A 25,270-nucleotide genomic window follows, 5' to 3' on the forward strand; every position below is an offset into this window, starting at 1 on the left:
GGTGTGCCCTTTATGTGGGCTGAGTACCTCCCCTTCTTGTAGTTGAGCTTTGGTTGCTGTTGGCAGGCCATGGGAAGGATTTACTCAGGCCAGTCAGCTGCAAGGACTGTCTGTGACCACCAACCTATGCCCTCCATGGATGATCAGCTGTGCAGGAGCAAGGTGGTGGTACTTTGATGTGGCTGTAGCTGTCCACTGGGTGCAAAGGCTCTGAGACTTCCTGAGTGGTGCAGGCCAAGGTCAGCCACCACCTGTGTTTTGCCTGGGGCCACCCTACATGAGTTACAAAGCAATCTGAAGATGGCTGCTACCTGTGCTGGGCTGGAGATTCCCAGGCAAACCAAGCTGTGAATCTAGTCTGGCTGCTGCTATTACCAGGCCTAGGGTCACTTAGAAAGAGGTACAGGGGCAGGGAGCTCACTGAGGCCAGCTGTGTTTTGTTTGAGAGGATTTAAGAATTGTGGAGCATGAGCCAAGACCAGCCATTCATATAGAAAAGTTACTGCTAATAGCTTGGGTGGGCCCATAATTTTGGTGGGACAGAATTTCTGGGGATCTCCAGGGAGAGGCAAACGGTGTTAGTCAGATTGATGGAGTCTCAGATATGGCACCAGTCTGCCAGGTCTGTGGCTCTGTGGCTCTGTGGGAGAAGAGCTCAGAAAAGGGACAATGGCCTCTGCTCACCTTTCTGTCTGGGAGAAAGCTGTCTCACAGCTCTTGCCCTGATGCCAGACACTTCAGTTCCTCCCTGTATGCCACTGGTGCCTTTCAAGCTGTTACCTCGGTGCTGGCACTCAGAGGGAATGAATCTGAGGTAAGTCCATGTGTGGGTTATTTAAGGGGAACTGCTTGGGGCCCCAGAAGTTTCTTCTACCTACTCAATCCCTGCTAGTTTTTTTGCAGCCAGAAGTTATGGACACCTTATCTTCCTGACACTGGAACCCTGGGCTGGGAGGTCTGGTGTGAGGCTGGGACTCCTTGCTCCCAAGATACCCCTTCCAACTTTTTATTCACTACATGTGGATGTGGGACCAGCTCATTCCACATCTCCCCCCACACCTACCAGTGTGAATGGATGTGGTTTCTTTCAACCTGTGGTTGTCAGACTTCCATTTGATTCGAATTCTGATGGTTCTGAGGATGGTTGCTCTATAGCTCAGTTGTAATTTTGATGTGGTTGTATGAGGAGGCAAGCCATGGCTACCTATACCACCATCTTGATCTGAAGTCTGTCCATTTACTTTCTGTAGCTGCGTTTTATATGACTGCTTATTCCTCATAACATGTGCATCCTTTATTCTACTCCAACACACATTCACACATATGCAGAGTCTTCTTTCTCTCCTTCCCGCATGGTATAGCTTCTCACTTTGATTGGAAGAAGACTTGACAGCTTAAATGTGAGATGTTCTTCACTTTTACATTTATTTTCAGATTAGCTGGGGAAATACTACTGGTACTCTATTCAACATGGGACTGGTAGAACTCTTCTAGAGTACTATTGATACAGTTTAGAGAGTGCGACCCTTTTGCAATGTGTACATGAACTTATTAGGCCTCCTTTTGCTATTTACAACTGCAACAAAATTCAATTGTGGCCAAAATATACAGCTTGACCTGCCTCATTGACATTGAACGGGAATAGCTTGGTATTTGGGCTACCCAGTGCCAAAGCAATCAGTGAACTTGGGGTGCACACGTATGTGCACACATGTGTGTGTGTTTATGGAGTGGTATGGGAAAGGGAGAGCATAAAAAGGTGGAAAAGTGACAATTTTTTAACATTAATACATTGTTGGACATTTGACATGCTGACCTGAAGACATGAATCAGTATTTGTTTACCTGATGACACGTTATAGGAATTAAGAAAGGTGCCTTATAAGTTTTTCGTAAATGACAATCTTCTACAGTCCCATGTATGAGGATGACATAAATTACAGTTTCATCATAGATATCACTCTTGGTGCTCTTTGGTATGTCTCTTATATAAATATTACAGAGCTTTAATTGCATCTTGTAGGTCCAATCCTGTAAGAACAACACAATTTCGTAGTCCTCTGTTTGCTTATAAAGTTTAAAGCCCTAAATAGTTAATTTATAACATTAATTTAATGCAATCTCACTTAGAGAGAAGGACACATTTACATAAACACCTCTTACCTCATAGGATAAATGTTCTCTGATTTTTTTGGCAGTAATAGAAAGTCCAAGTTTTAGCCACATTTTATATTCAATGTGAGGACAGCATTGTTCAAAAGCTTCATACAAGTGATTTTTGGAAATAAAACATATCTGGAAAAAGGATTAAATTTAATATTTTATTCTGTGCACCTGTAGCTTAAGGAAGTAAGATTTACTCATTCATATATAATATTGAAGCTAAGAATTTAAATTATGTAAGATTCATTTAATTGCCTGGAAACCCAATAAAATGTTTATATAAGTAAATATTTGTGTGATTTTGTTAAATACTAAATATTAAAAGACTACATGATCCAATGAGAGGTTCTTTATTATTCTTTTTTTTAAAAAGATTTTATTTATTTATTTTCAAAGAGAGGGGAGGGGATGGAGAAAGAGAGGGATAGAAACATCAGTGTGCGAGAGAAACAGGAGTTAGTTGCCTCTCACCTGCCCCCATCCAGGGACCTGACCTGCAACCCAGGCATGTGCCCTGACTGGGACTGGAACCAATGACTTTTTTGGGTCACAGGTCAGCACTCAATCCACACCACACTAGCCAGGGTGATTCTTTATTATTCTTACAGACTGACAAAAATAGAAGACAAAGTATCAAAAATCATTTAACTTTTTAAACTAAAGATGTAAATATTTCTATAAATATATTAAGGGGAACAAACATTTTAGGAAATATAAAATACTGATGATTACACTAAAAATAGATTATTGACTATTAGGAATAAGATGCTATGAATGGATAAGACATTGTGTATGTTGGTTTTTATTTATCTTGTGTAAGTATCTATGAATGAGATTGCTGGGTAAGACGATGTGTGTTTAGCTTAACAAGAAACTGAAAAATTGTTTTTAGAAGGGGTTGTAACATTCTACACTCTTACCAGCCCTTTATGAGACTTTCAGTGTCTTTACATCCTTGCCAATACTTGGCATTCAGGCTTTTTATTTTTAGTCAGTAGAGTAAGTGTGTAGTGATAACCTCATCATACCTGAATTTGCATTTCTCCGAGAGCTAATGACATTGAGCATCTTCATGTGTTTATCGGCCACTTGTACATTCCTTTCTGAAATGTCTGTTCAAATCCTTTGTCCAATCTTAACTTGGTGACTTTTCTTCTTATTTCTGAATTGTAAAAATTCTTTAAAGGTTCCTTTGTCAAGTCCTTTTTTATGAGACTGACGCGCTGCCCACTGCGCTGAGGGCAGGCTGTCAAGTCCTTTTTTAGATAAAGATAGTGTGAAAAGCTACCCCTCCACCCCCAGTCAATGACCTGTCTTTTTCATATTCTTCATGGTGTCTTTTTAAAGAACGGAAGATTTTAATTTTAGTGATATCCAGTTTAGTGTGTCATTGCTTCCACAGAGGTATTTAGTGTTCTTACTCTCATTTGTTAGAAATATCGTTATTGTCAAAAATCAATGGACTATATGTATGTGGACTTACTTTCAAATTCTCTCCTGTGTTTCATTGATCTCTAATGTCTTTACCTTAAGCCAGTACCACACAGTCTTGATTATCATAGATTTATAATAAGTCTCCAAATCAGGTAGTTAGGTCACCTACTGTTATTCTTTATCAAATTCGTTTGACCTATTCTCCATCCTTTGCACTTCCATATAAATTTTACAAGCAGCTTGTACATTTCTGTAAGATTTCACTGAGATTGTATTAAATCTACAGATCAATTTGGGAAGAATGAACATCTTAATAAAATTATGGGTTGTCCAATCCATGCAGATGTTCTACCTCTTCATTTATTTAGAACTTCTGTAAGTTCTCTAGAAGATATTTTAGAGTCTTCATTTAGAGGGCTTGCACGTCTTTTGTTAACTTTATTACTATCCGCTTACCTAGTACAATAGGGCTAGAAAAATAAACTGACATAAAAATTATAGAGAAAGCACTAAAATTGTCTCTATGTAATATATATATATTCAAAAGTGCTAAAGAATCTACCAAAACTACTTAGAATGTATAGCAAATTTATTAATGTAGCAAGATACAACTACACATTCCAAAAGTTAATTGTCTTTTCTTATATTAGCAGCAAACGAAAACAACTTTCTTAATATTTTTTTCCCTAAGGAACTGAAAGGGATAAAATGGCCCAGCAAGCATTCCTTTCCCAAACATCTGCTTTGCCACCTCCAGAGAAACTGCCTTCCTCCTCTTTGAATTCTCAGACCACTATTCCCCTTCTCCTCAGCTCAGGCTGGCACATCAGCCTCCGTTGCCTCACTTGTTCTAGGAAAGCATATTCTTATGAAACTTTGTACGTACATATGTAATTAAACCTGGCTATCTCCTGTGAATCTGTCTTATGTCATTTTAAGCATTCAACCACCCAGAAGACCTCCAAGGGTAAAGGGACATTTTTCTAACATCCACATTGACAAAATGGAACTTTAAACGTCTCTAATCCCTGGCACTTCTTGACCTCTAATATCTCTGTTCCGCTCTGAACAATCTGGTAAATTTAGTTTGTCTCGTCCTGTGCCTGTGTGGCCCACTCCTCCACCAATGACTTGCAGAAAACCAACACACAGACTCCTCAGGCTCGCTCAGCGCAACGCTTTCTAGGCCTAGCTCTGCAGATTCCTGCCCATTTAGCTGCCACAACTTCTGAGCTTTCCCTTCTCAGCTCAGCAAGATCATTCCCTTCTGTCTGGATTATTGTTGCTTGGGGTTGGAAACTGTACTAGGCAGAGGGTCAAGGAGAATGTGGAACTTGTGAGTTTCCCTTCTCTCAAGGTTTACAGACTTGTAAAGCCTGTTTTCCAACGTCTGGGAACATTCGCCTCATGTGTTTTGTCAAGTTCTATGTTGTTTATAGGTGTGCTAGCAAACTGTATTATAGCCAGAAGTAGCAGGACGGTGTATTTTTATGCAATCCCAGATGTATAATTGCACTTGTAAATATTCTAATATTCACTGCTGGATGATAAAGACATTTTAAAGTTTTTCCTTGCTGTCTTCCTCCTCCCTAGTCCCTTTTCCATTGATGTGTTGGGGAAAAAATAGGTCATTTGACCTGAAGGTTCTCCCACACTTTAGATTTATCTAATTATTTTCTCCTGGTGTCAATTAACTTGTTTCTCTCCTTCCTGCCTTTTCCATAAACTGGTTAGATCTAGAACAGGGGTTTCAAACTCATTTTCACTGGGGCTACATCAGCCTCGTGGTTGCCTTCAAAAGGCCAAATATAATTTTAGGACTGTATAAATGTAACTACTCCCTAACAGTTAAGCGAGAGCTCGGCACTGCTGCTGGTAGAAACAAGGTGCTGGGCCGGATAAAACAAGGCGGAGGGCTGGATTTGGCCTGTGGGCCTTGTGTTTGCCTCCTGTGATCTAGAGGCTTCAGGTTTTCTCTTTTTTTGCATAAGAAGGCTTTGTGGATGATAGTATGAGTACCTCTGCTGCATCATGTCATGAGGTGTGTGATATTAAGTTGTCCCGCTTTTACTGATGCTAAGATTGCCTTTAGGTGGTGTCAGCCTGGTACTTTCATTATAGATGTTTCCATTAATACTCCACATCAATTGATGGTTGTAGCTTTAGATCCATTATTTTATTAGGGATGGCAAAATGAATATATTCTAATTCTCTCATTCTTTGCTTGTTAGCTGGAATTCTTTACAGAAAAAATTTTCCTCATCATATTTTTTCCCTTGGAAGAATTCATAGAGGAAAGGCAGGATAAATGTTTAATTCTCTTAAAACAATCCATTTTCAGGGTAAAAAGTTGATATCCCAGCAACCTTATTGGAAAAAAATTTTTAAATGGTATTATTATGACTTATGGATTTTTATATATTTATGGGATTCAATTGTTCGCTGTCACTGTTCTTTGAGTTCATATTAGGCCAGTGGAAGCCTCTGTTGCTTTGAGGATTTTGTCCTCAATCTCGTCTAGGGAAACTTCTATTCATTTTACTCAACTTTACTATCAACAGATCCTAGTTCTCTGACTTTCCCCTTTCTTTCCCTCCAAATCATTTACAGTTAACACATCCCGCCTAATTTCCCCACGAGAAACCTCATACGACCACTTTTTCTCATTAAAACCTTCTTTCAGTATGGTAGGTTAACTTCTGCAAGGCATTTTGTCAGGACATTATACTGGGTAAGTACAATTCTGTTAGCAAGTTCTGTTCCCTTACCATTCCTGTTTTTTAAAAATAACTTCCACTAGATGGTGAGCATGTACTAAGTACAAAGATAACCTTAAATTTGATCCTGGATGTTTAACAAGATACAATAGCAAGACATAAGGTGATGTTTTCTGACCTCCACTACAGTTTTGCAGGTGGCAGAATATTTCATGGGTTGATTAGTTAAGCAGTTTAGCTCTCCTATTATTTCTCCACTAATCACGTAGTCTGTGGAAGTTATCTGATGATCTTTTTCCTCCAACTCAGAGAGTATTTGATCAGTTACCAGGCCTGGTTTTGATCTTTGAAGCTGTTCAGAAACAAAGGAGAAAAAGAGAGAGAGAGGGAGAGAAGTATGTATGCTGGTTAATTTACCAAAACTATGTGATTTATGGCTCCCTTTTCTTTTGGTTTTAACATATGTACATATTATTTTGAGAACACTCATTATTCATATTTTAAGCATATCTATTAAATTAGTAATGGCTTAGAAACAAAGCACTTTGGTCTTTCTGATTCCTCCAACTCAGCCCACATATACCCGCCTTAAGTGATTAAATTCCTAAGTCAGACAAACACAAGCTGAATAACAATTCATATTATAATTTTCCATCTTAAAGATAATTCTTTTACTTTTTTTGGTATCTATTGGGAAGTAAGGCTTAAAGGCGATGGGTGGTATTATCCATAGTGTTTGAAAAAGGAAATTGCTGTTCAGATGGTAGTTGCTGACCTAAAACAGGAACAGTGCAGTTCTTAATGTAGAAAACTATCAGTTCTCAATTGTATACAGTTTTTAACTGAGCTCACAAGTGCATTTATAAATACCTCTGCCTTACCTTTATCATGCCTGAAATAATTACGTAAATTCCAGAGGGCTCATCACCTTCTTCAAATATATCATTTCCACAATCAAATGTTACAAATTTGGCTCTTTCCTAAAAAATAACCAAACATATGCTATAAACACTACTTTAGTAGTGCTTGGGGATGTTGAAATTTACATTTTAATAAAAATGTTTTCATATTTTTAAAGTAAATATCACTCATGGATAAGATCTGTGACATTGCATTAATAGTAAATTTGTAAGAGAAAATGGTAGAAATTATGGATAGCAAAAGGAAGAGGTGAACATTCATAAATATGTGCAATTCAGATGGGGTATTTGTACATGGGTTAAGAAAGAAATAATCTAGAAATAAGAATGTCATGGAAATATGAACATATTTTGCCTGGATGAGAAATAATAAGAACAGATGTAGGCTAATGGCATATATGTGTCTCAGTCATACTCATGCTCGTAAACATCTGATGAAGTAAATGCAAATGTATTCATTCACAATATTTTAATCAGGTAGACAATTATAATTGGTCTTTTGGCCCCGAATAGATACAGAAAAAGAATCTCATTAGAGCAAGGCCCATTTATTTGTTCACTCCACAAACACTTATTGAGTACCCACTATTCAATATGCAAAGTGCCAGGGTCTGAATATTCAAAAGATATAGTTCAGAAGGGAGATATAAAAATGATTGGAACATAATATACTTAATGTTGTAATAAAGATATGTAATGGATAAAATGGTGACACATAGGTCCTCCAAGCTCAGGATGGACCACAGGGTGATCTACTGATACGGTGTTGGACCCCAAAGCCTACTTTTCTGAGTACCTTCAGTGGGGATGTGTCCAGAGAAGCAATAATCAGGGAAAGTTTGAAAAAAAAAGTGAGAAAGAGGGCATTTCAAGAAAAATAAATAGCACCCACAGAGAAATAGAATTAGAAAATGGCATAAAGTACTTGGGGAACCATGAGTGGTTCAGCATAGAGTATAAGGTATATGATGAATGGGTAACAGAGATGAAGATCAAAAAGTAGGCAGGAGACAGTCTGCAGACTTTGCATGTCATTCAAAGAGATTTTGATTTTATCCTACAGGCAATACGAGACATTTAAAGAATTTTAACCTGGGGAATATCATGTTTAAGATCACTTCTCGGTACACTGAAGATGATATTTCATTAAAGATGATATTAGTAGGAAATAAAATTATTACCTGAATAAATCTTATATGGTCTTCGTTTTTATCTAGCCATGGAATATGGTATAGAGCTTCACCAATAGTAAGTGACTTGACAACAGGTTGAAAATCAAGTAAGTCTCTTTTTTTGGCCATTATTAACTAAAATCACAAAATTTAAGAAAGAAGATGAACAAAACTAGTGCTCATGGAATATTTAAAACAATTATAGCTTTGTCCTTTTTTTTTCTTGCTTTTCTGAGACTTTGGTTTTTCCAACCATTCCCCTTTTATAGCGTTTTTCTGCTATCATATTCCAAAGTCATACATTAAACTTTTAAAAGTAAACATCTTTACTGACATACAGCAGATAGGCAAAAAGTGCACAAATCATAAAACTTCACTGAAAGAAATTTTTAAAACTTTTTTTATTGTTCTTCAATTACAGTTGTCCCCATTTTTCTCCTATTGCTCTCTCCTGCCCTATCCACACAACTCTGCCACATTCAAGCCTCCCTCCACCCTGTTGTCCTTGTCTGTGGGTCCTTTATAAACGTTCCTTGACTTGACCCTTCCCTTTCTTTCCCCCTCTTATCCCTCTCCCCACTCCTCTATGGTCGCTGTCCAGTTGTTCTTTATTTCCATGTCTCTGGTTCTATTCTGATCACTTGTTTGTTTTATTGTTTAGGTTCTACTTATAGGTGAGATCATATGGTATTTGTCTTTTACCTCCTGGCTTATTTCACTTAGCACAGTACTCTGCAGATCCATCCATGCTGTTGCGAAGGGTAGGGGTTCCTCCTTTCTTTCTCCTGAGTAGTATTCCATTGTGTAAATGTACCCCAGTTTTTTTATCCACTCATTTACTGATGGACATTTAGGCTGTTTCTAGCATTGGCTATTGTAAATAACATTGGGATGCATGGGTTCTTTTGAATTGGTTTCAAGATTCTTAGGGTATGATCCCAGCAGTGAGATTGCTGGGTCAAAAAGCAGTTCCATTTTTAGTTTTCTGAGGAAATTCCATACTGTTTTCCACAGTGGCTGCACCAGTCTGCATTCCTACCGACAGTGCACCAGCATTCCCTTCTCTCCACATCCTTGTCAGCACTTGTTTGTTGATTTGTTTATGATGGCCATTCTGACTGGTGTGAAGTGGTATCCCATTGTGGTTTCAATTTGCATCTCTCTGATGGCTCACAATATTGAGCATCTTTTCATGGGCCTTCTGTATGTCCTCCTCGATGAAGTGTCTGTTCAGGTCCTTTGCTCATTTTTTTAATTGGGTTGTTTGTCTTCCTGGTGTGAAGTCGTGTGAATTCTTCATATATTTTGGAGATCAGGCCCTTGTCTGAGGTATCACTGACAAACATGTTTTCCCATATGGTTGGTTCCCTTTGAGTTTTGCTGATGTTTTCCTTAGCTGTGCAGAAGATTTTTAATTTGATGTAGTCCCATTTGTTTATTCTTTCCATTATTCCCCTTGCCCTAGGGTACATATCAGTGAAAATATTGCTGTGTGGCATATCTGAAATTTTACTGCCTATGTTTTCCTCTATGTCTTTTATGGCATCTCGTCTTACATTTAAGTCTTTTATCCATTTTGAGTTTATTCTGGTGTAGGGCGTAAGTTGGTAGTCTAGTTTCATTTTTTTGCATATACCATTCTAGTTCTCCCAACACCATTTGTTGAAGAGGCTATTTTTACTCCATTTTATGCTCCTGTCCCCTTTGTCAAATATTAATTGACCATTGAGGATTGGTTTTATTTATAGATTCTCTATTCTGTTCCATTGGTCTGTGTATCTGTTCTTATGCCACTATCAGATTGTTTTTTTTTACAGTGGCCTTGTAATATAGTTTGATATCAGGTATGGTGATCCCTCCTACTTTGTTCATCTTTCTCAAAATTGCTGAGACTATTTGGTCATTTATGGTTCCATATAAGTTTTTGAAAATTTCTTCTAATCTGTGAAATATGTCATTGGTATCTTGATAGGGATTGCATTTGGCTAGTATGGACATTTTAATGATGTTAATTCTTCCAATCCATGAATATGGTATAATGTTCCATTAATTTGTATCTTCCTTAATTTCTTTCTTCGGTGTTCTGTACTTTTCCCAGTATATGTCTTTTACCTCCTTGGTTAAGTTTATTCCTAGGTACTTTATTTTTCTTGTTGTATAGTAAATGGGATTTTTTTCCTAGTTTCTGTTTCTGATATTTCATTTTGGTATAGAAAAATGCCTTCAATTTCTGATAATTGACTTTGTATCTGTTATTTTGCTAAATTCACTTATTAGGTCAAGTAGCTTTTTAGTGGAGCTTATGTGGTTTTCTATGTACACTATCATGTCCTCTGCAAATAATGACAGCTTTACTTCTTCCTTTCCAATTTGGATGCCTTTATTTTTTTTTCTTGTCTGATCACTGTGGCTAGAACTTCCAATAGTATGTACAATAAAAGTGAAAGCAGACACCCTTGCCTTGTTTCTGATCTTAGGGGGAAAGCTTTTAGTTTTTGCCTGTTGAGTATACTGTTGGCTGTAGATTTCTCATATGTGGCCTTTATTATGTTGACGTATGCTACCTCTACTCCCATTTTGCTGAGTGTTCTTATCATAAATGGGTGCTATACCTTATCAAATGCTTTTTCTGCATCTATTGATATGATCATGTGAATTTTGTCTTTCCTTTTGTTTATGTGGTGTATATGTTTATTGACTTGCAAATATTGTACCATCCTTGCATTCCTGGGATGAATCCCACTTGATCATGGTATATGACCTTTTTAATGTATTTTGGATCTGGTTTGCTAATATTTTGTTGAGGATTTTAGCAACTATGTTCATCAGAGATACTGGCCTATAGGTTTCTTTCTTTGTTGTGTCTTTACCTGGTTTGGAATTATGATAATACTGGCCTCATAAAAAGAGTTTGGGAATCTTCCCTCTTCTTGAATTTTTTTTTTTTTGAATAGTTAGAGAAGGCTAGTAGTTAGCCATTCCCTAAATGTTTGGTAAAATTTGCCTGCAAAGCCACCCAGTCTTGAGCTTTTGTGTGCCAGGAGTTTTTTATTTCTGCTTCAATTTCATTAATTGTCAGTCTAATCTGGCTTTTTGCTTCTTTTTGATTCAGTTTTGGAAGATGATATGTTTCTAGAAATTTGTCCACTTCACCTTAGTTGTCAAATTTCTTGGCATATAACTGTTTGTAGTAATTTCTTATAATCCTTTGTATTTCTGTATATTGATTGTAATTTTGCTTCTTTCACTTCTGATTTTATTTTGTGGGGTCCTTTCTTTTTTTTTCTTGATGAGTCTAGTAATAGTCATGTCAATTTTGTTTATCTTTTCAAAGAAGCAGATTCTGGTTTTATTGATCCCTTGAATTGTTCTTTTAGTCTCTTTGTCATTTAATTCTGCTCTGGTCTTGATTATTGCCTTTCTTCTATTTGCTCTGGGCTTTGTTTGTTGTTCTTCCACTAGTTCTTGTAGATGTAAGGTTAGGTTGTTTATTTGAGATTCTTCTACTTTTTTAGGTAGGCCTGTATTGCTATGAACTTCCCTCTCAGGACTGCCTTCACTGTGGCCCATAGGTTTTGGGCTGCTGTGTATTAATTTTCATTTGTTTTCAGAATTTTTTTATTTCTTCCCTGATCTGGTTTTTAACCCATTCATTATTCAATAGTTATCAGTCCCCACAAATCTGAATGTTTTTGAGTTTTTTCCCTGAGGTTGGTTTCTTTTTTCCAACCATTGTGATCTAAGATGATGCTTGATGTGATTTCAATTTTCTTGAGTTTTCTGAGGCTTGTTTTGAGACCTATCATATGGTTTAGCTCTGAAAATGTTCCATGTGCATTTGAACGGATTATGTATTTTGCTTCTTTGGGGTGAACGGTTCTGTATATATCAATTAAATCCATTTGATCTAGAATGTTGTGCAATGCGACAATATTTTTGTTGATTCTTTGTTTGGAAGATCTATCTATTATTGACAGTGGGGTGTTAAAATCCCCTTCTATGACTGTGTTACTGTCGATATCTTTCTTGAAGCTTTCCAAAATTTTCCTTTTATATTTTGGCGCTCCTATTTTGGGTGCATATATACTTACTAAGTTTATAGCTTCTTCATGGATTATTGCCTTATGTAGTGTATCTTTTTATGGCTTTTGTTTTGAATTTTATTTTGTCTGCTATAAGTATTTCCACCCCAGCTTTTTTTTTTTAAAGTATCTCTTTGTTTGGCATATTTTTTCCTATTCCTTCACTTTCAATCTCTGTAGATCTTTTGCTCTGAGGTGTGTCTCTCATAGATAGTATATATGTGGGTCATGTTTTCTTATCCATTCAGCTACCCTATGTCTTTTGATTGTAGAATTTAATCCATTTACCTTTAAGGATATTATTAATAGGACTTATTTATTGACACTTTCCCCATGTATCTGTGTTCTTCTCTTTCTTTTTCTTCATCTTCTTAAAGTAGTTCTTTTAGCACCCCTTGAATGCTGGTTTGGTGGAGATGTATTCATTTTACCTTTTTTTTTTTCTTTGCCTGGGAATCTCCTTATTTTGCCTACTGTTTTAAATGAGAGCCTTGCTGGGTAGAGTAGTCTTTGTTGCTGGCCTTTGCTTTTCATTACTTGGAGTATTTCTTGCCATTCCCTTCTGGTGTGTAGTGTTTCTGTTGAGTAATCAGCTTATAGCCTTATTGTGGCTCCCATGTATGTTACTAGCCATTTTTCCTTTGATGCCTTTAGGATTCTCTGTTTTTCTTTAAATTTTGCCATTTTAATTATGATGTGTCTTGGAGTGGTCATATTTGGGTTCATCTTGATTGGGACTCTCTGTGCTTCCTGGACTTGTGTGACTTTCTCTCATCAAGTTAGGGAAGTTTTCTGTCATTACTTCTTCAAACAGGTTTCTATCCCTTGCTCCTCTTCTTCTCCTTCTGGTATCCCTATAATACAGATATTTTTATGTTTCATGTTGTTCTGCAGCTACCTTAAACCCACTTCCTTCTTTTTGAATCTTTTTTGTTTTGTTTTGTTGCTCTGTCTGGGAATTTTCTTCTACCTTGTCCTCTGGCTCAATGATTCGATCCTTTGTTTCATCTAACCTGCTTTTAATTCCTTCTACTGTGTTCTTCATTTCAGATATTGTATTCTTCATTTTCTCCTGGCTCTTATTGATAGTTACTCTGTCCGTTTTCATACTGGTGTGGTTCACAGTAAGTTCCTTATATCTTCCCTGGAGTTCTTTGTAGTTCTCACTGAGCTCATTGAGCATCATTATAACCATTATTTTGAAATCAATGTCTGATAGTTTGCTTGCCTCTATTTCATTTAGCACTCTTTCTGGGGATTCCTCCTTTCCTTTCTATTGGGGGTTATTTCTTTGTCTCCCCTTTTTAGGTGACTCTTCTTGTTTGTTTATGCTTCTTAGAATGATCTGTTTTGATGTCCTGTCTTCATGGTGTTACCTTCTGTGTTAGTATGCCCATGGGATTCAGTGATACAGTCTTTGTTCTCCTGAATCTGATGCTCTTATAGTGCCCTTTATGCCATTTATGTGAGCTCTCTGGGTGTAGTTGGGTTTTGGCTGTTTTTAGGTCATTCTTTGGTGTATCCTTTCCTCTTGTTGGCTGGCTGAGAGTCAGTCTACCCACCATGTCTTGTATGCTGTTGTACAGGTGCACTGTCTTCTCTTTCTGGATCTGCCACTGGTGTCAGATCAAGAAAGTAGATGTCAGATGGTGTCCTAGTCTGGTCCTAGGCAGCCTGTTTGAGACTACCAGTGATCCATAGTCTGTGACTGTCTCCTTCAGTTGTTCATCTAGTCAGTTTGTAATCAGTAGTCAAGCTTAAGCACCACAAGGTGGGGCAGAGTAATTTTTGTGGGTGTAGCTATTGCTTCCCCTCAGGCTGATGCCACTTGGAGGGGACTGCTCTGCCTGAGCAAGATGGTTCCTGCAGTATGGGAATGACTCAGCCCAGGGATCCTCATGGCTGCACCCTCAGTTCTCTCCCCAAAACCACCATCACCAGACTCTTCTCAAGCATCTCTAGTACACTCTGTCCTCCCCTTTGCTAGAGCGCAGGGTAAGTGGCTGTAAATGAAATTGTGTGTGTTGGCCCCTTAAGAGCTCTCTGTGTTTCCAACCATCTCTTCCCTGGAAGACAAAAACCCTGCCGCTTTTCACAACTGGACATTATCTGGGTTCTTTTCTGGCTCTGATGCTATAGGCTGGGGAGCCCAGCTTGGAGCTTAGGTCCCTCATTTCTCAAGGGAAACCACTGACCACTATAATTTCCCTCAGGCACTGCTGCTGCTGCCCATAGGAGCCCAGCCGGTCCTCTTGGGTCTCCTCTACACTCTGTACCAGTCACATACTTGTGATTAAAGAGAAATTACAATGTGAAAGCATCTGTATAGCCAGTGCTCAGATTAAGAAATAAAACATTTACTGTCCCTAGAATCCTCCCTTTTGTTTTCTCTTAGTCATTACTCCTATCCAAAGGTAATCATTTGTCTATCACCAGAGTCTAGCTTTGGCTGGGTTTGAGCTTTATCTGCATAAAATCAAAGAGTATATACCTGTTTGTGTTTGGTTTTATTTGCTCAAATTATGTTTCTGAGGTTCATCTACAATGTTGCAGGGAGGAAAATTCATTCATATCATTTTCATCATTTTATAGAATTATGTTGTATTATTACACCAAAACTTTATCTATTGTTGATTAGCATTTTGATTGCTCCAGTTTGGGGCTTTGTAATGCTGCTGTGAGTAGTTGTTTGCTGTACATATTTGTATGTATGAATTTCTGTTGAATATATGATTACATAATCTAATTTTTAAGATATATGGGAAAATTTAGTAGATTTTGCTAAGCAATTTTCTAAAGTGATTGTATCAGGTTACATTTCCACTCTAATGTTCCAGTTGTTCCATCATTTGCTTACACTTGGTATTGTCAGTTTAAAAAAAATAGCGAAGAATTCTGGTAGTTGTGGGTTGGTATTTCATTTTAGTTTTAATTTGTATTAAGCTTATGAAATGATATTTGGCACATTTTTTATGTTTCTTAGCTTTTGAATACCCTCTGTTATGAAAGACCTATTCAAATCTTTTGCCTGTTTAAAAAAATTTTTATGTCTTATTCTTTTCATTTATAAGAAGTTTTTACATATGGTGTTAGGGGAGGCTCCAAGCACAGAAAGGAATGATCCTTCATTATGGGAAGATGGGAAAGAAAAGTTGATCACTGGAGCTGCAGAAGGAAACTCTATGGTGTGTGCTTTGTTTAGGTAATTATTTTGTTAGATATTCATACCTCAGGGATGGCCTATATTGGAAAGAGCCAAAAGGAGTCTTGAAGATCACAAAGGACTATATATCAAATAAGTATAATTGGTTTGAAGATATTTTATCTCACCTTGTTAATTTCAGAAGCTTCAATTTTATGAAGAATTCCTTTTAACCTGAAAACCCTAACAATTTCTCTAGCCAAACTCAGCATGACATTAATCTCTTCCTTTGTTTTCATAGTGACAGCAATTTCTGGGTGATCATACTCTAAGTAGCCTGAAAATTAACAAAATATTTTCAGATATAATGACATTGTCTAAATATATCATTTAGACAATAAGCTAATATTTCTGTGCTAAATCCATGGAATACAACCCTCAATACAGGAAACATCTCTCTCCCTAATGAGGCCTCTGCAATCAGCAGTTGCAGAGTTCTGCCTGTCGCTTTCCTGTCTTCAGGTCATACTTGTGCCATGAAGAAGGACAAACAGCCTCAGTCTTCTGATTAATCATTCTACCAATCTCCTTGCACTGGACACTTGAGAGGCTCTTCTGGGTTCTAGGTCTAAAGTTCAGCACCTGCTTTCCTATTCTGTTTGAATCAGGATTTCTGACTACAGACTGGATTTAGATATGACTTTGATTAAGTCTTTTCAATCAGCCTGGGTCATTTCCCACTCACTCTATCTGTGCATCTGTGTGCCTCATCCATCTATGCTCTCTGTCTGCCTGGTCTGGATTCCTAGACGCAAATGTGAAGTTCATCCTCTTAGATCCTACATTTGGGTTTCCCTTGCTCATGACTTCTTGTATGGCTGACAACTATCTGCCATGCAAGCTCTCTCAAGCATGGCTCATTCCAAGGCTTGCTGTGTCCCTTTGTTGCCTATCAGTATCAAAATTCCTTCTCTTCACACACACTGTGCTATTAGGAGTGTGTCTGTCCTACTTCTGGGATGTGTCCTGCACTGGGAACATGACCTGGCATGATTCAGAGAATAGATTCTTGCCATGTTTGCCTCGCAGAAGCCATAACAATTCTTTCAAAGCCTAAATCTTCAGATGGCAGCTCTGTGGCAAGTGACAGAAAAAAAATAACTCCTTTCCTTTTGTTGCTCAGAAAGGTATGCACACTTCTGCTTAGAAGAAACAGAGTTTATAAGGTAGTAATAATGTGTCATCATGCCATGCAAATGTGTTTTCTTTAAACAGAAATTAAAAGACCTGCATTGTGGCATAAGGCAGAGAGAACAAATTCAGAGAGGTAATATTATACTATTCAGTCCAGCCAAAAGTGATCTATTGATTGTTGAAGTGATCCACTTTATTATTGGTAGTAAGAAGGTTCCCTCAAAGATCAGTTTAGTTCTCAAAACTTTGGCCCTCTGAAGTGGTAGTGATAAGAGATGACTGTGAAACTTTTAGGGTGAGAGGTACCTACCTAACTCTTTCATGGCATGTACCGTATTCCTTGTTATCCTCCTTAATAACATCTACAAAACAAAAGAAACAATATCCTCATTGGAAAACAAACTGTTACACCTTAACAGTGGCAACTGATGGATTTATTAACCCAAATTATCAGCTAAAGAAAAATATGAAGAGCTTTTCAGGGATTAGAATTGAATTTTGTGCAATGAATTTTATTTTGCTTCAGCAAGAGTGGTGGAAAGGATAAGAAGTGGCATCATCTAGGCTGATTTTAAGAAGCCTGAAAGCGAGTTATGTCTTCCCTTAAAGTAACTCGCTTTAGCATACTATTGATTCTCAAAAATGTGGGCATGGAAGATATTTTGCCATTCAACTTTATGACAGCCTTCATATTGGGGACACACAGGTGGCTTTCAACCTTAGGTGAGTTAGACAATCTGGCCAAGCTCTGTGAGAGCAAAAATGAGGGCTAAAAGTGGACAACATCTTTGAGATTTAAGACAGTTTATATTTTCTACTGTGTATCCAAACTGCAGAGCTAAATATGAGTGGTTAACAAAAGTAACAAAATTCAGGAAAATAATTTTAAAGTTATAGCATACTCACAACTGTAACCCAACTTTTGCCCCACCCTGTATTAAATGTTTAATTTTCTGAAGAACAAAGCTTGGACATATATCATATATCATTCAAGTGTTCTAAATTGCCCTGGAAAGTAAATATTTAATTTCTGACACAGCTGAAAAACTTGTGTGCCCAGATCAGTGTTAATCTGCCTCAAATGAGGAAATAAAATATAAAAGCTAGAACTTAGGACCTAGAATTCTCTTTGCCATTTACCAGTTATGTGTTTTGGGGCATAATCATTTAATCTCCCTTGGCTTCATTTTTCTCCTCTGCATATTGAGCAAATTAAAGAAGGTTTCCCTCTAGATGAGTTATTGTTCTTTTTTCCATTTGCCAGATCCCCATATTTTCCCTCTTTCATTATTTACTGTGGGAAATTCAGGGACGGAGAGAAATAGAAGGAATCTTTATGAATTCTAAGGGAGCTCTATTGGCTCAACACTGCCAGCACTTCTCATTCTCCAATACTTATTACTTAACATATCTGTATCCTGATATATCCTGGAACTCGTGCTGGGAGGGAACTAACCACTACACATGGCTCTCATGACTGCTCCTCTAAGGATGGAAAGGTATGTTCCAAGAGCATAACATTTTGTGATCATGTCACAAACATTTCAGTAAGGATCATTTCAGTAATTTAAATGTAGACTAGTTTAAGTTTTTACAGAAATTACCTAGCAAACCTAGGATCAAAGGCTACATCTACATATATAAACAGAACATGATGAGAGTCTGCAACTGAGGGATGGGGAAAATCAACCATTTTCTCAGTATTTAGTTTATCTCACCTGTTTAACCTGTTTAGAACTTGCAATCTGATCGATTATAGTCATTATGTCTGCTTCACCTTGGACATATCCTTTTAGTATAGCATACCTATAGGACAGCTGGTGACTCAACCTTTTGTCTAATAATTGCAGCAACTTTGGTGTTATGAGCTGAAAAAAGAGGACTACTATTTAATATTAATTGTACAAATTTTAGTTGATTATACATTAACTAAAATAGATAATATTTGAAACAACACGCTCTCAGCAGTAACTATAGTAATCTGTAAAGGTTCTTGTTATTGTATTCATGGTATTTTTATAACTTCATGATTAGAGCTATTTTCCTACAACTAATAATACTGGGCACCTATGTGATGTTATGGCTTTGTTATTTTATTTTATTTTATAGTTAATTTAAATTGTATTTTTCTTTTTTCTTTTTTCCATTACCATTTCTCCCCCACCCACACACCCCCATAATGGCTTTACTCTTCACTTACTTTCTTTATAGAGAATTGGATGATATTTTCAACTGGGTTAAGTTATTGAAAAACAAATCAATCTTTTCTGGACTTAGGTATAAAACTACTGTCTATAAAGTACTGCCAATTTTACCTGCTAAATCTCCTACTAAACGTTTTACTATATGGTTCATTTGGGTTAGGACCTAGCACAGCTATAGTCTCTTTTTGACCCTGCAATTAATTTTTCATTGTTTCATTGTTTCAATTTCCAGGTTACCTTGTTACCACAGTGCAGCCCTCTAACTTCAGCAGAGTTGGGTGTTCCTTGCTTTCCTGTCTAGGCGCCACAATTTTCACACTCTGCCTCCCAATCACCTGCTATTAATCCTCAAAGAGCTTATACTCATCCTTCAAGATTCACTTCAAGTATCAACTAGTGAAGGAAGTCTTCTATCTCACTAGTGTTCTGTGAATACTACTGTTTTGCACTTTTTCTACCACATAACATGGGAATGTCTAGACAGATTATTTGTTTCCCTTCAGTAAACAGTGTGGAAGCAGAAAATATATCTAATTTGTTTTCATATTTCAAGAACAATCATTTGAAATAAGGGTTAAGAGGTTCCTGAATATATAAACACATTTTCTTAGTTGGCTTACCAATTCCTTCATTTAAAATATTTGGTTTACTCCATATCCTCCTATCAGAAAGAATTAACTAGTCACTGGAATACACTAAACTTGCCTTCCTCGTGTCAGTGTACACGCTAGCATCACTTACAGTCTTGCAAAATATTAAAAAGGAAAAGGCTACTAGTTGCACACTTTTAGACCTGTTCAGTTTATGCCTCTCAACAGCAAAAATATTTTTAAATATATGTAAGAAGCCTCTAAATGTAAAGATTCTAATCTATTAACTTTAAATCTACATGAACTATATCTTATTTACCTTTCCATCCCCCACAGTGCTTATATGTGTATGTGTCTTGTTTTTGCATGAATAGAGAAAGAAGAGAGGGAGGGAGAGAAGGGAGAATATCTGTATCCATATATAATTAAGCATATATATTTTATATGCTTTGTGATAGAGTTTTATGTCACTGAAATAATCATATAGAAAATAACTACCCATCATATTTGTTGTAGAAAGATATATTAGACAATTAAAGGTAATTTTTGATGCTGTGATTCTATAGTACTATAAATTCATACTCCATAAAATGTGTATTTTTTGTTTCTTGTGTAAATGTACACTATTTGTTTTGTCACAATGAGTAATTTGCATGGTTATTTTTGTTGTTATTATCATTGATTTCTATCTTTTATTCCAGGCATCTATATTAATAAACATTACTTTGGGGTTAATTTGTAATTATATTAATATAGAATTTTTCATGTGCTCTCTATTCAAATAAAAAGCTATGATTAGAGTATTTCTATACTTTCATGTACTAAATGATTTCCTAATATAATTTGAATATCTATAATACAATATATCATAAAACTTAATTTGTCAAAAGAATCTAAAATTTAAAACATAAACATCAGTCCAACAGAGGAGGAAGCCATAAAATTAGTCAACTTATTTTAGTTTACATTTTTTAAAACTGTCAAAATAGACTTCTCTGGGAGGTCGGAAGATGGAAGCAAGGTAGGTGGGAGCGGAGCCCAGTTCTCCCTGTGCCCAGCTGGAACGCCTAGCCAGCCGATCTTCTGAGGAACAGAGTGAACAGCCAATGGAATCCCAGCTTATATGAAGTTTGGAGGCAAAAAATTGCAGAGGACATTGAAAAACAGCCGGTAAGGAGATTGTGCTGGGATGGTAAGGTCCCTGGGATCTGTGTAGGGACCAAGGCTGCTGCGACCCCAGCCTGGCACCTGCTGTAGGGTATGGGGAGCAGAGTTAGAACACCAGGTCCCTCCCCTACCAGAGCAGGGAGGGCAGCCTGGCACCAGGCGGGACCTGGATGCTGGAAGTCGCTGGGGGAATAGAGACAAAGTGGGAGATACACAGAGGCAGTACACATCTGCTGGGACTGTGGACGCTGGCACCAGAGAAAGTGGGGTGCCTGGTGACACCTGGAGAAGGGAGGAGTTGGACCATGTTGAACCCTGACTTGGATAGTCACTGGACTGGTTGGAAAGTTGGGCTGTGTGAAAAGTCCATGAGCTTGTTAAGAACTGTGGGCAGCAGCTTTATAAGGAAACCTCCAGCAACAGCTGGCTTGTCCTAGGGTTGATTTTAGCTGCACGCCCAGAGTGAGTGGCTAAGCAGAACCATGTGTACCACTTGTCTTGCACTGTGCACCCAGAGACAGTACCTGAGCAGAACCGTGTGCCCCACTTGTCTTGGGCTCAGTGCCCGAGATTGACTCACACTGTGAGCAGCTGAGTGGTTGATTTGAGCTTAGCAGCTCATGGAGGACCTGGGCTGGAGGCTGGGAAACTGTGAATATTGGACCTAGACATGGACCCCATCCTCTCAAAACCACAGGAAGGGAGAAAAGTGAAGCCCAGTCCACCTCTTCCTGTGGCATCTAGGAAGACCAGCAGAACTTGCTGAACAGGTTTAAAGTCATCAGGAGGCTTATTATTATCCTTTTTTACCTTCATTTTGGAACTTCTCTCTTTCTTCCCCCTTTTTTTTTCTTCCCCTCAGTTAGACAATAAGACGTGGAGTTACAAAGTGTCCAGAGACAGATTGAAAGGGGGAGCACAAGGCTAACCCCCAAAACCAAGAAACTGAGACAAATGTCACTTTGCTATCCTATTGAGCTGGCATTTTATTGTGTACATGTATTATTATTATCTTGTCATTACTTTTACCATTTTAATTTTATTAGTATTTTTAATTTTTTCTTCCTTATGTTTAGTTTTCCTTGTTTTATTTCCCTGTTTAATTGCATTGCTTGACTAGTTTTCCTTATTCTCTTTGTATTGTATTTTAATTTTCCTTCTTTCACTTCACCCATGTTCTAATAACATACAACTCTTGATTGGCTACTTTCTATTCTGGTTATCCAAATCATATATTTCTTGTCATATTACTGTTGTTGCAGTACTATTGTAAATAATTGTTGTTCCATACAATTGTACATACTACACAGTATCCCTCCCTGTTCTTATCCCACTTCACTTTAATCCTGAGCATTATTATTATTATGATTAACTCTATTCTTGGTCATACTACACATACTTTCTATCCTTTATTCTCACTATATCTCATCATCTAACCTTGCACAAGTGCTCTGTTTTCTGGATTCAGCTCACAATCCTCCTCCCCTCTAACAAGAATCTTACCTCTCTTTCACCTTTTATAAAAAGTGGCTGGTTGGGTGAAATATCACGGTCAATGCTATACTTATCCAAAGAATATCCTATCTCTTCTCTACTTGCTGGTACTTTAAATCCCATAAAATACTCTCCCACTGTCTTAATCCATTTTGCCTTCCCCCTGCCACTGATCATATACAAGAATAGGTGGGAGCTTGGAACATCAGTATACTTGCTGGAGGAGAAAAACCACCAACAAAGGAACCAACAAAAGGTAAAAACCCAAGTACAACAAGAGAGCCCACACAAGCAGAAGAAAGGGCAAACCTAGAGTGTCCAGACAAGGAGATCAAAGAGACCACACCACTGAACATCATAGAATTCCTATCATAGAAGTTCACCCTACAAAGACAGCTACCAATAAGTGCAGAAGGAAACAATCAGGAAGGGCAGAAAGAAACAAAAAGAGTCACTTAAAATGGGGAGACAAAAAAGAACATGCAATCAAAAGAAATGGAAGACTCGCCACTAAAAGAGCTAAACGAAATGGAGGTAACCAAACTATCAGATATAGAATCCAATTAATTGGTATAAAGATGCTCAAGGAATTCACAGACAACTATAAGGAACTGAGTGAGAACTACATCAGCATGAAAAAGGAAATAGAAACTATAAACAAAAACCAGGAAGAAATGAACAAAAAAATCTCAGAAATAAAAAACACATTAGAAGGAATTACAAGCAGGCTGGATGAAGGAGAGGATTGAATCAGCGAGCTGGAGGGCAAAGTAAAAAAAAACATCCAGATAGAGAAATAAAAGGAAAAATGATTCAGAAAGAATGATGATGTGGTAAGGGAGCTGCAAAACAACATGAAATGTAACAATATCCGTATAATAGGGATACTGGAAGTACAAGAAGAGCAAGGGATAGAAAACCTATTTTAAAAAGTAACGATGGAAAACTTCCCTAATTTGATGAGAGAAAAAGTCACACATATCCAGGAAACACAGACAGTCCCAAGCAAGAGGAACCCAAAGAGGCCCACTTCAAGACACATCATAATTAAAATGTTAAAATTCCAAGACAAAGAGAGAATCGTAGAGGCAGCAAGGGAAAAACAGGGCACAACGTACAAGAGAGCCCCAATAAGGCTAGCAGCTGACTTCTCAATGGAAACACCCCAAGCCAGAGGGGAATGGCAAGAAATATTCCAAGTAATGAAAATCAGAGGCCTGCAACCAAGACTACATTATCCATCAAGGTTCTCAATGAAAATGAAATGCCAAATAAGGAGCTTCCTGGATGAAAGAAGCCTCAAAGAATACACCTCCACCAAACCAGCTCTGCAAGAGATGCTAAAGGGACAGCTTTAAGAAAAGGAAAGAAAAGAGTGAGACAGAGAAGAACACAGGTATGAAAAAAATGGCAATGAATAAGTGCCTATGAATAATAACCTTAAATGTAAACAGATTAAATGCTCCAATCAAAAGACATATAATAGCTGAATGGATAAGAAAACATGACCCGCACATATGCTGCCTACAAGAGACCCACCTCAGAACAAAAAACCTACACAGACTGAAAGTCAAGGGCTGGAAACAAATATTTCTAGCAAATGGACAGGGAAAAAAAGCCGGGGTAGCAATACTCATATTGGACAAAATAGAATTCAATAAAGGGGCCATAAAAAGAGACCCAGAAGGTCACTTCATACTACCCAAGGGAAAATCCACCAAGAAGACATAAACATTGTAAATATATATGCACCCAACGTAGGAGCACCCAAATACATAAAGAAAATCTTGGAGGACTTCAACAAAGATATTGACAGCAACACAATTACAGTAGGGGATTTTAACACCCCACTGTCAAAAATGGACAGATCTTCCAAACAAAATATCAACAAAGATATTGTGGCATGGAACAATGCCCTAGATGAAATGGACTTAACTGATATATATAGTCTTTCATCCCAAAGAAGCAAGATACACATTCTTTTCAAATTCACATGGAATATTTTCAAAGATAGACCACATGAGAGGACACAAAACAAGCCTCAACAAATTCAAGAAAATTGAAATCATATCAAGCATTTTCTGTGACCACAAGGGACTGAAACTAGAAACCGACCTCAAGGAAAAAACTCAAAAACATTCAAACTCATGGAGATTGAATAGCATGTTATCAATGAATGGGTCAAGAATGAGATCAAGTATGAAATCAAAAAGTTTCTGGAAACTAATGAAAAGGAACTCACAACAATCCAAAACTTATGGGACACAGAGAAGGCAGTCCTGAGAAGGAAGTTCATAGTGATACAGGCCTACCTAAAAAAAATTGAAACATTTCAAATAAATAACCTAACCCTACATCTACAAGAACTCAAGGAACAACAACAAAGACAGCCCAGAGCAAGTAGAAGGAAGGAAATAACCAAGATCAGAGCAGAGTTAAATGACATAGAGACTAAAAGCACAATTCAAAAGATCAATGAATCCAGGAGCTGGTTCTTTGAAAAGATAAACAAAATCAAGAAGCCTTTAAACAGACTGATCAAGAAAAAAAGAGAGAGGACCCAAATAAGCACAATCAGAAATGAAGGAGGAGAGATTACAACTGATACCATAGAAATACAAAGGATTGTAAGAAATTACTACGAAGAACTACATGCCAAGAACTTTGAAAACCTAGGTGAAATGGACACATTTCTAGAAAAGTATAATCTTCCAAAACTCAATGAAGAAGAAGCAGAAAGCCTGAACAGACCAATAACACCTGATGAAATTGAAGCAGTAATCAAAAAACTCCCAACACACAAAAGCCCTGGACCAGATGGTTTCACAGGAGAATTCTACAAAGCATAAGGAAGAGCTAACCCCTTTCCTTCACAGACTATTCCAAAAAATCCAAGAGGATGGAAGACTCCCAAACTCTTTTTATGAAGCCAGCATCATCCTAATCCCCAAACCAGATAAAGACACAACAAAGAAAGAAAACTTCAGGCCAG

The 25,270-nt window shown here is 37.5% G+C and overlaps 1 protein-coding gene across 1 annotated transcript in view; it reads right to left on the bottom strand.

Annotated features, from left to right (window-relative positions):
* Positions 1-25,270, bottom strand: part of SLC9C1 (solute carrier family 9 member C1) — a 100,902-nt gene that overhangs the window by 6,404 nt on the left and 69,228 nt on the right. Inside the window, exons 19-26 of the mRNA XM_045185789.2 lie at positions 18,542-18,691; positions 17,134-17,185; positions 15,818-15,966; positions 8,415-8,540; positions 7,195-7,293; positions 6,492-6,665; positions 2,163-2,294; positions 1,845-2,030 (exon numbers count right to left, since the gene is read on the bottom strand). Coding sequence (XP_045041724.2) covers positions 1,845-2,030; positions 2,163-2,294; positions 6,492-6,665; positions 7,195-7,293; positions 8,415-8,540; positions 15,818-15,966; positions 17,134-17,185; positions 18,542-18,691 — 1,068 coding nt within the window. The remainder of the gene's footprint in view (positions 1-1,844; positions 2,031-2,162; positions 2,295-6,491; positions 6,666-7,194; positions 7,294-8,414; positions 8,541-15,817; positions 15,967-17,133; positions 17,186-18,541; positions 18,692-25,270) is intronic.

This window comes from Desmodus rotundus, chromosome 2 (genome assembly GCF_022682495.2).
Source record: "Desmodus rotundus isolate HL8 chromosome 2, HLdesRot8A.1, whole genome shotgun sequence".
Taxonomy (NCBI): Eukaryota; Metazoa; Chordata; class Mammalia; order Chiroptera; family Phyllostomidae; genus Desmodus; species Desmodus rotundus.